Here is a 14,540-nt window from a genome sequence, read left to right on the forward strand (position 1 = left end):
ATTTAATAGTATTATTACTATTATTACACTCTTACACTAATATATTAAACACATCATACTAATATTCCCTTTAATGGCCCACAGATTAAATTTTCATTTACATTTCATTTTGTCTTCAAGGTACCCATATACTATATAATTAATGAGAAGTGTGTGTGTGTGTGTGTGTGTGTCTCAGGTGTGATAAAAGACACGCATGAAGGCCATGTTTAACTCGCTCTGATATCTGTATGTAGTCGTCTCAATAGCGCAAAATTTCCAAATAAAAGTGTCTGTGGTCTGTAATGAACTACATTAGCATAAGCCAAGAGAGACTGCAGCAGTATAATCTCCTCTGTTCAGAGAGAGGCTTGAAACCATCTTTAAAAAAGACTCCTGCTGCTCTAATGTGGACAGACGGATGCCGCCCTCTCGTGGCCACAGACAGTGAAGACAACTGAGAAACGCTTTACAGCAGCGGTTTAAAACTGTACACGGAGGACACGCAAGCTTCAGTATGTATGCAAACATGGCATGCAAGTCAGTGCTAAACCTGTGCCAGTTTTCATGGTGCGCTGCCAACACAAACAGACTCGAGTACATGTTTTAGAAAAGAACAGATGCTGGTTATTAAATTCTGTTGGCAGCTCTTCACTTTGGAAAGTTTAAGTTCATCTATCTAATTGACTATGTACATCAAACACACACAGCGTCATCGTTTACAACTACACAGAAAAGAAAATCACGCAATATCTGGATGCTTGTTGATTAACACACACGCACGCACGCACACACACACACACATATCTCTGTGTGTGTGTGTTTAGAGAGAGAGAGAGAGAGAGAGAGAGACTATTGAACTGTTCTGAAAAATTAAAATAGATAATATACATATAATTATTATCTCATAATAAGATATAACATATAACAATTATTTTTAAGGTTATTCAGTTTAAATCAAATTATTTTAAATATTTAAATACACATGTATTTTACTAATAACACTACAATTTCACAATAAAATTCCATATTAAAATGTTAAATATTACATATTTAGAGAGAAAGAATATAGACTTTTTAATATATGAAATATAATAATAATAACAATACTTATCCATCCATCCATTTTCTATCTATCTATCTATCCATCCATCCATCCATCCATCCATCCATCCATCCATCCATCCATCCATCCATCCATCAACTGAGAGAAAGAATATAGACTTGTTAATATATTAAATATAATAATAACAATACTTATCCATCCATCCATCTATCTATCTATCTATCCATCATCCATCCATCCATCCATCCATCCATCCATCGAGAGAAAGAATATAGACTTGTTAATATATGAAATATTAAAAGAACATAATAATAATAATAATAGTTATTATTAATACTATGAATTATAATTTAATAATATGTAAATGTATGTGTATTTAAATTGCAAATGTATGTCAAATTATTAAAATTAATTACACTTGAATATACATATACATCTGATCTGCTACAAATATTTAGCCAATATTACAGTTTTATAATGAATCCCTATTTATACTTATACTTTTAAATAAAGTGTATATTCTCTCAATATAAATATTTTAGATGAATAGAATACAGATATATTTTATATTTATTCATAAATATATCTAAAAACTGTATGTAAATTGTTTTTGTTTTTAAACAAATCAGTCATCAGAAAACTTTCTTCCCCCATTTAGTATGGAATTAAATGCATTCTTAGAAACATCATGTGGGATATTTTTGGATCAAGAAGTGAAAGGTTAGTAGACTGACGTCCCGCCGGTGTATCCTCTCTTGCAGCTGCAGATGAAGGCGTTCCCGATGGGTTTACACACACCTCCGTTCTGACACGGGCTCGGTGTACAGACGCTGATCTCGGTCTCACAGCGTCCTCCGGTGTACGGAGCGCTGCAACTGCACGAATAACCTGAGAGAGACACGGGAGAGAGGCAGACACACGTTCACACGCCGGTGGGAAATCGCGTGGAAAATGTCAGTGAGCAAACAGTGCGCTGCTCTTATCAGGTCTCCCCACAAAAACAAACACACAGACACGCGCGCACACTCCTGCACGAGCGACCTTTACAAACAGGACGAGTACAGCAACACAACAACTCCCAAAACAACCACAACACCCTGCTCCATTCATCAGAGCCAGTGAGAGAAAGAGGAAACAAGACTAGATTAGATCGAAGAAGAATGGAGAAAACAGAAGAGAGGTCGAGACGGGACTAAAAAAGAAACCAAAAGAGAAGAGGAGGAAAAAAAACAGACGAGAGGGCTAAAGGAGAAATAGATGAGAAAAGACAAAGAGAGAAGAGATAGTAAGAGGGGAGGAAAAGAAAAACGAAAAGACGACGAGATAAGAACTGATTAGATTAAAGCTGCAGTCGGTAATTTTTGACACTCTAGCGGTTAATAAACAGAACTGCTTGCGTCTTGCGGAAGAACATTGTAGCCGGAACTACTTCTCTCTGTTTATGTCTATGAAGAATCACAAAGGTACTGGGTTACTCCACCGCGGTATCCCCGAAGCAATCTAAAATAGTTCGAATATAAACACTTATTTTAGGTGCACCCTAGTGATTCAGGACAAGCTAAAAACACGGTTTGGAAAATGGATTCATGGTGTACTCACGTATTATATACATTTTTATACATTTTGAACACAAACAAAGTTACGGACCGCAGCTCTGATTGGTTGTTTCTTAACAGGAGCGATGGATTTCTGCAAATGGCAATAGGACCGCTGGGAGGAGCCAGAGGAGCTTGATTTTTTTCACAGATTATCCGTCTCATATTCTACTGTCAGGACATAATGACAGGTTTAACAAATATGTAAAAAATATATTTTTTTACAAAAGTTACCTACTGCAGTGAGACATTAATAGATAAAAAGAGTCAAAAAAGGAAAGAGACGAAAAGGGAAATGAGAAAATAAATGAGAAAAGAGTAGTAATTGACAAAAACAGAGACGAGAAGTGACGGAGAAAAGAGGAGAAGATGAGAAGACATGAGATGAGATGCGAAAACAATGTAAGAGTTGGAGAAAGTAGGAGAACTGAGGTGAGACGAGAAGAGACGAACAAACTAAATGAGAAGATAAGATAAGAGGTGAGAGACATGAACAGATGAGACAAGAAAAGACGAGATTTGAGGAGAAAGTAACTGAGGAGAAGAGACTAGGTGAAAACATGGCATGAGAAGACTGAATGATGAGGCGATAAAAGGAAGGAAAAGAGATGACACAAGAGGAGAAGAAACGCGAGAGAAAGCACGATGGGATGAGATGTACTCGAGAGCATGCGGAAAGCTGCCGCTGACTTAATCATCATAATTGCTCATTCGGTCTCCATCAGACGCAGAAGATGTGAGTTACGGCTTCACTCGACAGACAGAAGCTGAGCTGATCTGACTCACGCCAAAACTGAGCAAAGCTTGTTAACCAGAGGAATTACATCACACAAGCAGATTAACTGGAGACTAAATGAAGCAACCCGGAGCTTTAATTATAATGTTAAGATGAATCATGGCACAATCCTAAGAACAGACATTTTTGGTGAGTTAAGCAGGGTTTGAACACGCACACACACACACACACCTCCAGACGGCAGGCTGACGCAGGTGGCGCTGTTGAGGCAGGGCTGAGCGGCACACGCGTCCGGATAGAGAACACATCCCAGCTTGAGATCCGTCAGACCCACCACCTCTGCGTACGGGCTGCGCTTGTTCTGCAGCGGGAGCTCGTTGTCGTTCAGAACCACAGAGTCTAAACAGCCCTGAAAGCCGTTGGTGACCCGCGGACCCTTTCTTTCCGTCAAGCTACGGCCGTCCGGGGGTGACACCTGCGCTCCGAAATAAATGGACAAATCTGCTCCCAGAGGTCGGTGTTTGGTCGTGGCCAGACGCCGCTCCACGTACATGTCGTCTAGAGAAAGACTGCTGTAGTTTCCTCGCAGCTCCAGGATAACGTGATGCCAGCTCCCGTCGTTGACCGGACGGCCGGAGATCCCCATGCGCCTGGGACTGTTGCCACAATCCAGCTGGAACCACAGCTTTCCCTCTTCAATCTGTCAATCAAGCGCAGATACAGTCTGTGTTGAATGTGATGGATTAAAAAGATCACATTGTGAAATAATGGCATGAAAAGCAACCATATAGCAACCCCCTTAACCAGAGATTCTTAAACTTGTGTCATTCAAACTCAACATAAAACATTTCATTTATCAACAGATTTGCACGTTCATGTTACATTTATTGTACTTCTTTTAAAATTATTTATTATAGATTTTCATTTTTATGATTTGATTAATTATTAGCTTTTCATCAACCCACAACCCCTGGAATTGAATTACTCTTATGAGTCGGTTCCTTTTATCATTAGATAAAAAAGAAAAAAAAAGTTTAATGAAAAGTTCAGTGACTTATTTGGATCAGTCTAAAAAACTATTCTGTACAATTTCCAGCATTAGCAGAAAGTTTAAATGTAAGAATATGTAAGCGAACTGAAATGTATCCAAGACATGATAGCTTAAATATACCAAATTGATCCGAACTGAATCAAATGAAATCAAACTGAGAGTTTGTGAATCAGAATAGAATCAAATCAGGAAAATTGTATCAATAACTGTGCTTCACATTTTTTTTTTTTTTACACAAAAAAACACTTCCTGCTAAATAGTCCAAACAATATGTATAAATATTATTGTCATTATGTCATCAATAATATACAAAAATACTGCAATACTGTACACTACTTCTCATAAGTTTGTGGTAAATAAATCTATTTATTCACCACAGACAAATAAATAAATATAGTCTATGAAAAAAAATAAATAATAATATATATATATATATATATATAGAAAGAAGAGAGAGAGAGAGAGTGAGAGGGAGAGAGAGAGTGAGAGAGAGAGAGAGAGAAATTTGAGATTTATCCAAAGAAACCTGAAAAACAATTGTACCATGGTTTCCACAAAAATATTAATATTAACTGTTTTCAACATTGATAATAATAATAAAGGTTTCTTGCACATCACATCAGAATAATAGAATGATTTCTGAAGAATCGTGTCACACTGAAGACTGGAGAAATGACGCTGCAAATTCAGCTTTAAATCACAGGAATAAATTACATAGTAAAATATATATTCAAACAAGAAAACAATTATTGTAAATTAGAATATTGTTTCATATTACTGCTGTTTTACTCTATTTTTGATCAAGTAAATGCAGCCTGGGTGAGCAGCAAAGATGTTTATTAAGATTTCATAATGTCTTTTCATTTCCTTTCCATGTTAAAAAGTCATTAGACTAAAGTATATGAATGCTATAAGAGTGTTTGATGGTGTGTACCTTCAGCACGCTGCACGGATCTGTACGCGTGTACATAATGATTCCCTTGCTCCGCAGCGTTCTGATGCGGAGCGCTAACTTCATCTCTCCGCTCCTCTCTCCATCCGTCACTCTGTACTTGATATAACTGTTCCCAGAGAAGCTCAGAGAGGTGTGTCCTGAACAACACACACACACACACACACACACAAAACATCAGTCACTGGAAAGGAAACGGCTCATATTGTAAGAAGGTGCCACATTATATATCACACATAAAGAGCTTTCACACAGGGTTATATGTTACCTGCACACTCTCCCAGTTTGCCCGGGGGACACTGGCACGCGTACGGCCCCCTGCTGCTGTCCGTTCCCACACACTGCATGTCACCGGGACATCTCATTTCCACACACACCTCCGACGCAGCAGAACAACTCCCGTCTGAGAGAAAGCGAGGGAGAAATGACGACCGTTATAGTGGTGTACTGTGATAATACTGACCACAAATAGTTTTCCTAATTTAAACGATGTGTTTCAGTTCCTGCTGTTTATGAGTGCGAGGACGTGGCCCGTGTTCAAGAGTCATTTTGTAAGCGCATGTTTAATAGGTGGCTTATGTAAAGGCTTTTCACACTAAGCTTAACCCTGCGTTAATGTCTTTTAAAGATGGGCTTTTAACCTTGTGTTCAGGAAAGTTTTACATGTGTAATTTTAGGTTAGAACTGCTTTTGTGATTGAGAATCAGCACAGTGCTAGAGTTGTTTAGAAACTGCCTCAATTTTATTCCAAAATATGTGTGATGGAAAGGGTTTAATGGTTCACATAGTCAAACAGCACCATGTAATTGATGAAGAGACTCGTGGCAATATTTCCATACATTCACAATAGTGTTTGTCCAACCCACATGCCTCGCTTACTATTTGATTTGTATTTGTTTATTTATTTTGGTGCAAAACCTGTGTTTACACATTTACATTAAGAAATCATGGTTCATTAAATTTCTAATTTAAAACTTTATGAAAATGTATGATCTTGAAACTAAACTTGCACATATGCAATAAATTAATTAATTTATCTTACAATCTTAAATCATAAATTTGATCATAAACTCATAAATATGTAAACATAAATATTCATCAAAACTCCAAATATGCCACGAGATAACTAAAAAGTATTTAAATAAATCAATTATTATTAATATACTGAAATGCTCTAACTCCAACTTAAATTAAAATCTAAATCAATAACACCCCTCATTAACATACTTGTTGAAATTTCAAGAATTACAAATTGAACTATGGTTAATTAAATATAAGTACAGTTTTTTATTAAAAAAGTATATTAAAATAAATAAATTCTAATAATAAAATTGTAGTACTTAAATCTATAAATACATTATATTCTTTAATAGCTCACATAGTCAAACAACATTCCATTAGTTAAATACATAAATGAATAAACTTTGTTTTGGTCATAATTACAGCAGAAATACCATGAATATAAAAGCCTATATTCATACTGTGTTCCTGTTTTGTCATTCAGTTTGAATAAAAGCATTAAACTGTGCTGGAAAACACGGGCTTTTAAATGAAAAATGTTGTTTGAAATGATCCCGGGTGAAAGATTTGTTCACTCACCGCTGCACACGCATCGCGTGTTCCTGTGGAACTTGGGCGACACAAAGCTGGTTTTGGTGGAGCTGTATGTGAGCAGACTGTGTGAGTCCAGCGTGATGGTTTGTTCACACTGAGCCTCTCTGCAGTCCAGACCCGAGCAGTTCTTATCCAGAACCGCTGAGACTCTCAGAACCTGGTCCAGCTGTCTGCGCGCCGAGCTCAGCTTCTGTGTCACCAGCGCTGCCTTGTAGAACCCACCGCCGTCCACCGTCTCCACCGCCACCAGCAGATCCAGCTGCCCCGTGGACTCCACCGGCTGCACACTGAGCACGTGCAGAGCGTCGGCCCGCGGCGTCGCCATCACACTGGACAGGACGCGTCTGACCGAGGGGAGGTGACGGGACACGAAGTCGTGAGGGGAGACCCGGTCGAAACGGATGGTCACGGCCTCGTGGAGCATCTCGGCCGAGGCCTGCTCTACATGCACGCTCACGGGCACGTTCACAGTGAAGCGGCCGTCTGTTACCGTAGCGTTGAGACTGTAGCGGCCCGCGTCCAAGCCGCTCAGAGCGATGATGCGACCGTCTCGAGGACTCACCTGCACCAGAAAAAGAATAAGATTTCTCAACAATTTTGATTCACCCTATTAACTCAAAATTAGAGTTTTGTTGATTTTTGATAATGTCTGATAGAATAAAATAAATTTACTAAAAGTAAAATGCAATTTATGAAATATTTTACAGTTAATTTTATTCTATCTGTATATAATTATACAAACATTATATATATATGTAACTAAATAAGTGCTGTCAAATGATTACTTGCATCCAAAATAAAAGTTTTTGTTTACATAATATATGTGTGTTATTTATTATGTGAATTATTATATACATACATTTCTATAATTATATATTATATATAAATATATTCAATATATAAACATATTTTTCTTAAATATGTACATGCATGTGTTTGTATTTACATATACATAATTATACATCATATACATCATATAGTATGAAAACGAAATATTTTATTTTGGATGTGATTAATCATGAACACACACACACACGTATATTCTTTTTTTTCCGCACAACTGTAATAGCTGAAAACTGTGTTATGCATTGCTGCAGTATTTACCCCATTTCACAACCTGCTGTATATTTGTATATGGACAATCATTTTGTGTCAATCACCAAATGGTAGTAGGTACAATGGATTTCACTTTATGGATTTATGAAAACATCATCATCAACAACAACAAAAACATTTAAATAGAATGTTGAAAAGGCTGAAATTAGAAAAAATTGTGCATATGAATGAATTACGAGTAAAACTATGAAAAATGCATGAACTTTAAAGATTCTAAATGTTATGGTAGTTATGATTTGAAAGTATTTCTTAGTTGTGCAAAATTCCCATCAATCCCATCACTTCATTTTCATAGTTTTTTTTTTTTCTTTTGACAAAAACAAGTTATTAATTATATTTCTTTAGACCCTGGACCACAAAACCAGTCATAAGGGTCATTGTTTTTTAAATTGAGATTAATACATCATCTGAAAGCTGAATAAATAAGCTTCCACTGATGTATGGTTTTTTAGGATCAGACAATATTTGGCTGAGATACAACTATTGGAAAATCTGGAATCTGAGGGTGCAAAAAAATCTAAACATTTAGAAAATCATCTTTGAAGTTGTCTATATGATGTTCTTAGCAATGCACATTATTAATCAAAAATTAAGTTTTAATATATTTACAGTAGGAAATCTACAAAATATATTTATGGAACATGATCTTTACCTAATATCCTAATGATTTCGGCAAAAAAGAAAAATCTATAAATTTGCCCCATACAATGTTTTATTGGCTATTGCTACAAAGATATCTGTGCAGCTTATGAATGGTTCTGTGGTCCACGTTCTCATTTGTATAATAAATGTTTTACTAATTCATAATAATAACTCGATAATAATTATAACTGAATGATAATTGCTTTAAGATTTTAGTGGACTTCCATTTGGACTCAATCTCAAACATGAGAATGAGTGAGAAAAAGTGTGAAAATATCAATGTGATGCATGCATAATGGAAACACAAACCAGTGGATCACACACTGGTATACCTTGAACAGGCTGCTCTGCTGGTGTGTGTGTCCGTAGGTGAGAATATCAAAGGCGTCCTGGTCTGTGGCGTGGATCTGACCGATCACACCTCCTGGAAACTCGTCCTCCATGGTCACGATGTGCACGTGTAAAGGTGACGCCACTGGCTTGTGCACGCTCTCCTCTATCACACGCACCAACACGCTCGCCATCGACGACAGGGGCGGCCTGCCCGAATCACTGGCCTATGGGGGGAAACAGCGGACAGTGATTGGCTGAATCAAGCGTCAATCACAACCACAGAAATATAGTTTGTATTTAATCCAAATTCTGCATTTAAATAAAATGTATCCTCAAGTTTCCTTTAAAAAAAAAAAAAAAAGATAATCAGAAATGTTTACTGAGCAGCAAATTAGCATATTAATTTGATTTCTGAGTGATCATGTGACACTGAAGGCTGGAATAAATCAGCGTTTTATCACAGGAATAAATGACATTTGAAAATATATTCACATAGAAAACAGTGATTTAAAATTGTAATAATATCTTACAATATTACTGCTTTTTTCTGTATTTTTCATTAAATAAATTCAGTCTTGGTGAGCACTAAAGACTTTCAAACTTTAAAAAAACTTTTTTTTGCTAGTGTAGTCTAGTGAATGCAATTTATTTAACTTTTTTGTTCTTTACCTGTACGTGAATGACATAATCTGTGCCCTCGGACCTACGAAACACCTTATTAGATGTCAGCAGCCCCTCTCTATCCAGTTTAAACCACGCCCCCTCATTTCCTGATAGGATGTGGAAATGAAAAGGCGGGCCGTTGTGGCTGGCGTCCTTATCGATGACGGACAGCTGTAGGACACTTGTTCCCAAAGGCTTGTTTTCCTGTTAATGAGTAAAGCTCACATTCAACTGCTGGAATTGCTTGAACGTGATTGGCTGATTTAGCTGTCACTCATTATATCGCACCTGTATTACAGCAGTGTGGTTGGCTGGAGTGAAGGTGGGCGGGTTGTCGTTGACGTCAGAGATGTCGATGTTGACCTGAACGGTTGAGGACATCGCAGGCGTCCCGCTGTCAAGCGCTCTGACAGACAACGAGTAACCAGCCATCTACAGATACACAGAGAGAGAGGTTTAAAACCTACAGAATAAGAGATGAAAAAAAGTACAAAGTAAAGAGATGAACACACATCTATATATTCTCTTTCACTCTGACTGTGTCATAAATAGTTCATGACAGGCTGTCGGACGATCTGAAGCTCCATACATACAGACACACAATCTAGGTTTGTAACTCCCTGCTGTCACTTTCTCTTCTTTTTGCTATTTTTCATCCGATTTTCTTTGCTGTTCATTCAAAAACACTGACATTTGTGGCATTTAAACTCCAATTATAATGTTAAGCATTATTCAGAAAGGGATTCATTTTCCAAATGAATCATTATTTTCTCTTTTGTTGAAAATTAGCTACAATTAATGGCCTTTATAGAGGAATGACTGAACGTTTCAAAACTAAGTCTACATCATTCATCAAAGTCTTATTTTAAAAGAGGCTGGAAATGATTTGACCCCTTTTAACCATCTATAATTGCACAGACTCAGTAAGCTGAAGACAACAATGACTTCATTAAGCTAATTGACTTGGGATTGAAAAGGAAAGTCTGCTTGTAAACTTTAGCACCATCTAGTGGTTGCAGTTATATAACATCATGTACCACTATATATACACACACACACACACACACACACATATCTATCTATCTATATCTATCTATCTATCTATCTATCTATCTATCTATCTATCTATCTATCTATCTATCTATCTATCTATCTATCTATCTATCTATCTATCTATCTATCTATATATATATATATTTTTTTTTTAACTACATTTGGTTTCAGTCATTTTATTTTTAAATAAATTAATACTTCCAGTAAGAACACATTAAACTTATTACTGATTAAGTGACAGTAAAGACATTTATAATGTTACAAAAAAATGTCTAATAATCGCAGTTGTTCCTTTTTTATAAAAAATGTAGGATATCAAATAAGAAATGAAGACTGAAATAATACTTAAAACAAAATGAACAGAATTTATAAATAAAATACATAAGGGTTATTTTAAATATTTCATATGTTTTACTTAAAGCTAACTCCAAAATCATAATGTTTTTATCTAGAATGTGTTTCACAGGTGTAATGCTATTATTTTAATCTCTTCATATTAAATGACACTGTGACACTGTGTCTGATATTAAAGGCTTTACTGTGTGGATGTCTGCCGTGAAGGATTTGATTTCTTCTCCTCTTCAGCTGTTCCCTGATCAGTTTAAAATATAGTCTTTGTGGGGATTTTGATCTATCTGATGCCTTTAATGCCGACGTCCCACAATCCTCACCGTTTCTCGGTCCAGCTGCTTGTTGACTTTGATCTGCCCCGTGATTGGCTCGATGAAGAACTGGTTCTCTCGGTCGCCGCTGACGATGGAATACAGGATGTCGCTGTTCGCTTGGCTGTCGACGTCTTCCGCCGTCACCTAGATGATTGCGATCAATCACCAATTATACTGTGGACCTCAAAGACACAAAAATAAGACGTGCTGTATGTGAATTTCGTGCGTGGTTACCTTGACCACGGTGTCTCCTATGTTAGCGTCCTCGCTGATGGACACGCTGTAGGCGTCGCGGCTGAACATGGGGGCGTTGTCATTGACGTCTGTCAGGTTGATGTTCACCATGGTAACAGCACTAAGGGGCGGAGTCCCGCCATCAGTTGCTTCCACTGTTAGGAAATAATCCTTGCAGGACTCAAAGTCCAGCGGTCGAGATACAGAGATGGCACCTGTACAAGACACAAAATACAAATCTTGTTATAGAGTGAATCTATAGGATATATTTTAAAAGTCATAAATGTATAAATTAAAACAAAAATTTCATTTGATATTATCCGGGGATTAGGGGTGTGCGATGTGAGGATGTTTTATCGTAGACGATAAAAATGTCTCCACAATCTGCTTTTGTAGAAACATCGTGCTCCAGCGCATATTCTATCAGCTGCAGTTCTGGCGCCTCTGTCATATACTGAACAAAATCACATGCGTTCACAGCAGTAGTTACTCTATCATTATTTGATTGTGCTTTTAAATGTTTCATTTGCGTGCTGGTCTGACCTTTGCTAATACTGTCAAAACACACAGGGTTTACATGTAGAGTCAGTTGGTTATGTCTAAAATTAAAGTAAACAGTTGAGAGAAAAACATATATGTGCCTGTATATTAGATGTGAGCAGGTCTTAAAGGGACAGTAGGCCTATTAAACATGCAGCCTGCTGTCATTACTGTCAAGGGATAGATTACCCTAAAATTTAATTTCTGTCATTATTTTCTCACTGTCACATTGTTCCAAACCTGTATTAATTTATTTCTTGTGCTGAGCAAAAAAGAAGATATTTTGAAGAATGTGGGTAGCCAAACAGTTGCTGGTCAACAGTGAATTTGACAGTAGCAGAAAATACCATGGAAGTCACTGTGGACCAGCAAATGTGTGGTTTTCCACATTTCACACGTTCAGAGGCAGAAAGCCACTTTTGAGTGAGTAAATGGTGGTATAAAAATAAAACTTTTACTAGAACTTTTATAAAGAGAAAAATCACTCACTGCTCTTGACTGAAGAAATTTAATACAGTTGCCTTAAGAATCAGTTTATATAGTGTTTTATTTTTATATTTGTTCATTCAATTTCTTGAATGCTCCTGCTAAATACACCTATTGTACCTGAAAATAAAGCACTGTTTCTTTTATTTGTATATTATGTGTAGTTGTAATGTGTATCTTTGTCATTCTTTTATCTTTGTTATTAAAAAATAAGAACAAACATTTGACCTTTTTTATCTTGACCCCCTTTGGTCTAAATATTTGCCATTCTTTTTTTTTTGTTGTTGCCTTGAAAGGCTTTATAATAGGGAAATTAATTTGGCTGTAATGCTCAGACAACTTGCAAAATTGCAAAACTAACATGAAAAAGAACTGTGATAAAATTGTGAATCATGATTTATCAAAAAAAAAAAAAAAAAAAAAAAAAAAAAAAAAAATCTGATATGAAATTTTTGCCATATTGCTCACCCCTGCCGGGCATCATACAACCATACAAATGTGCATTGAAATATGTGTTGGAGAAAACACATTACAAGTAAAGTGAGTTATGTAATCTGATTACCTTTTCAATTTACCTAGTAAATTAATGTAACGTTATACTTATATAACAACAAAATATCAGTTACTATTTCCAATAAATAATGCAAGTTACTTTGATTTCCCATTTATTCACTGACATCTCTCGTGTTGAGAGAAATTGGGAGTGAGGTGCAGAGACAGAGGTACTTCCTTCAGCCTGAAGGAAGTTACTTTTAAAAGTAACTTTCCCCAATACTAGAAGGCACATAAAAAAATAAAATAATAAAATAATAATAATAATAATAATAATATTATATATATATATATATATATATATATATATATATATATATATATATATATATATATATATATATATATATATATATTCTTTTTTGTAGCCATTATTTGATATGTATCATTTTAAACAACATTTTTGGAACATTAAAGTATTATACTGTAGGAACATTCAAAAGTTCATTGTTTTAGGCCACAACAGGTGCATTTAAAATTTTTTGGACATTGTAGGCACTTTTCAATATTAAATCCAATAAGTTTTGCCCATTATTGGCATGTACTGTATGAACATCAGATTTTTAACATTTCTGGCTACCAGAGGTGGATTATAAGAACATTCATATGTTCAATTCCATACTTTTTGGCCACTATATGCAAATATGAAACATTTAAAAAATCTTTATTCAAAATGTTGGTATTTTATGTTATGTTTATCATCTCATTTCAACATATTCATGTATAGAGTAAATATGTAATGCATCTCACCTGTGTTGATGTTGATGGTGAAATGGCCCTGTTGGTTTCCGGATCGGATGTTGTAGTAAATATCAGCGTTGGTGCCAATGTCTTTACTGGCAGCATAAACCTGTACCACTTCTGTACCCACTGCCACGTCTTCAGGAAGCGTGGCCAGATAGTCCCTCCTCTCAAACACGGGCGGATTGTCATTAATGTCCAAAACTGTGATCGTTAAGTTCGCAAGGGAAGAGAGGCGAACGGGAACGCCTTGATCTGACGCACGGACCGTTATACGGTATGAAGACTGAACCTCGCGGTCCAGCAGACGCTCCAAAACAACAATCCCAGATGATTTATCAATGGAGAAGAACCCGTCAGCCGAATCAACAAGGGAATAGACCACTTTACGATTAACACCTGCAAAATAAAACACATACACAATCCATTCAGGTTTAACTGCACATAAGCAGTTCTAAGCTAGATGACTTTCTTTTAAATCCTACTATTATGCTGTCACAGCTCAAACGTCAAAATGACACG

At 36.3% G+C, this 14,540-nt stretch overlaps 1 protein-coding gene across 3 annotated transcripts in view; it reads right to left on the reverse strand.

The window, feature by feature from the left end:
* The window catches only part of fat3a (FAT atypical cadherin 3a), a 140,969-nt gene that overhangs the window by 15,976 nt on the left and 110,453 nt on the right, over positions 1-14,540 (reverse strand). For all 3 annotated transcript variants that reach the window (XM_052576898.1, XM_052576897.1, XM_052576896.1), the window contains exons 15-25: positions 14,028-14,417; positions 11,700-11,914; positions 11,472-11,609; positions 10,036-10,179; positions 9,754-9,951; positions 9,084-9,308; positions 6,979-7,555; positions 5,648-5,782; positions 5,362-5,519; positions 3,608-4,076; positions 1,780-1,933 (exon numbers count right to left, since the gene is read on the reverse strand). In XM_052576898.1, coding sequence (XP_052432858.1) covers positions 1,780-1,933; positions 3,608-4,076; positions 5,362-5,519; positions 5,648-5,782; positions 6,979-7,555; positions 9,084-9,308; positions 9,754-9,951; positions 10,036-10,179; positions 11,472-11,609; positions 11,700-11,914; positions 14,028-14,417 — 2,803 coding nt within the window. The remainder of the gene's footprint in view (positions 1-1,779; positions 1,934-3,607; positions 4,077-5,361; positions 5,520-5,647; positions 5,783-6,978; positions 7,556-9,083; positions 9,309-9,753; positions 9,952-10,035; positions 10,180-11,471; positions 11,610-11,699; positions 11,915-14,027; positions 14,418-14,540) is intronic.

This window comes from Carassius gibelio, chromosome B15, assembly GCF_023724105.1.
Source record: "Carassius gibelio isolate Cgi1373 ecotype wild population from Czech Republic chromosome B15, carGib1.2-hapl.c, whole genome shotgun sequence".
Lineage (NCBI taxonomy): Eukaryota > Metazoa > Chordata > Actinopteri > Cypriniformes > Cyprinidae > Carassius > Carassius gibelio.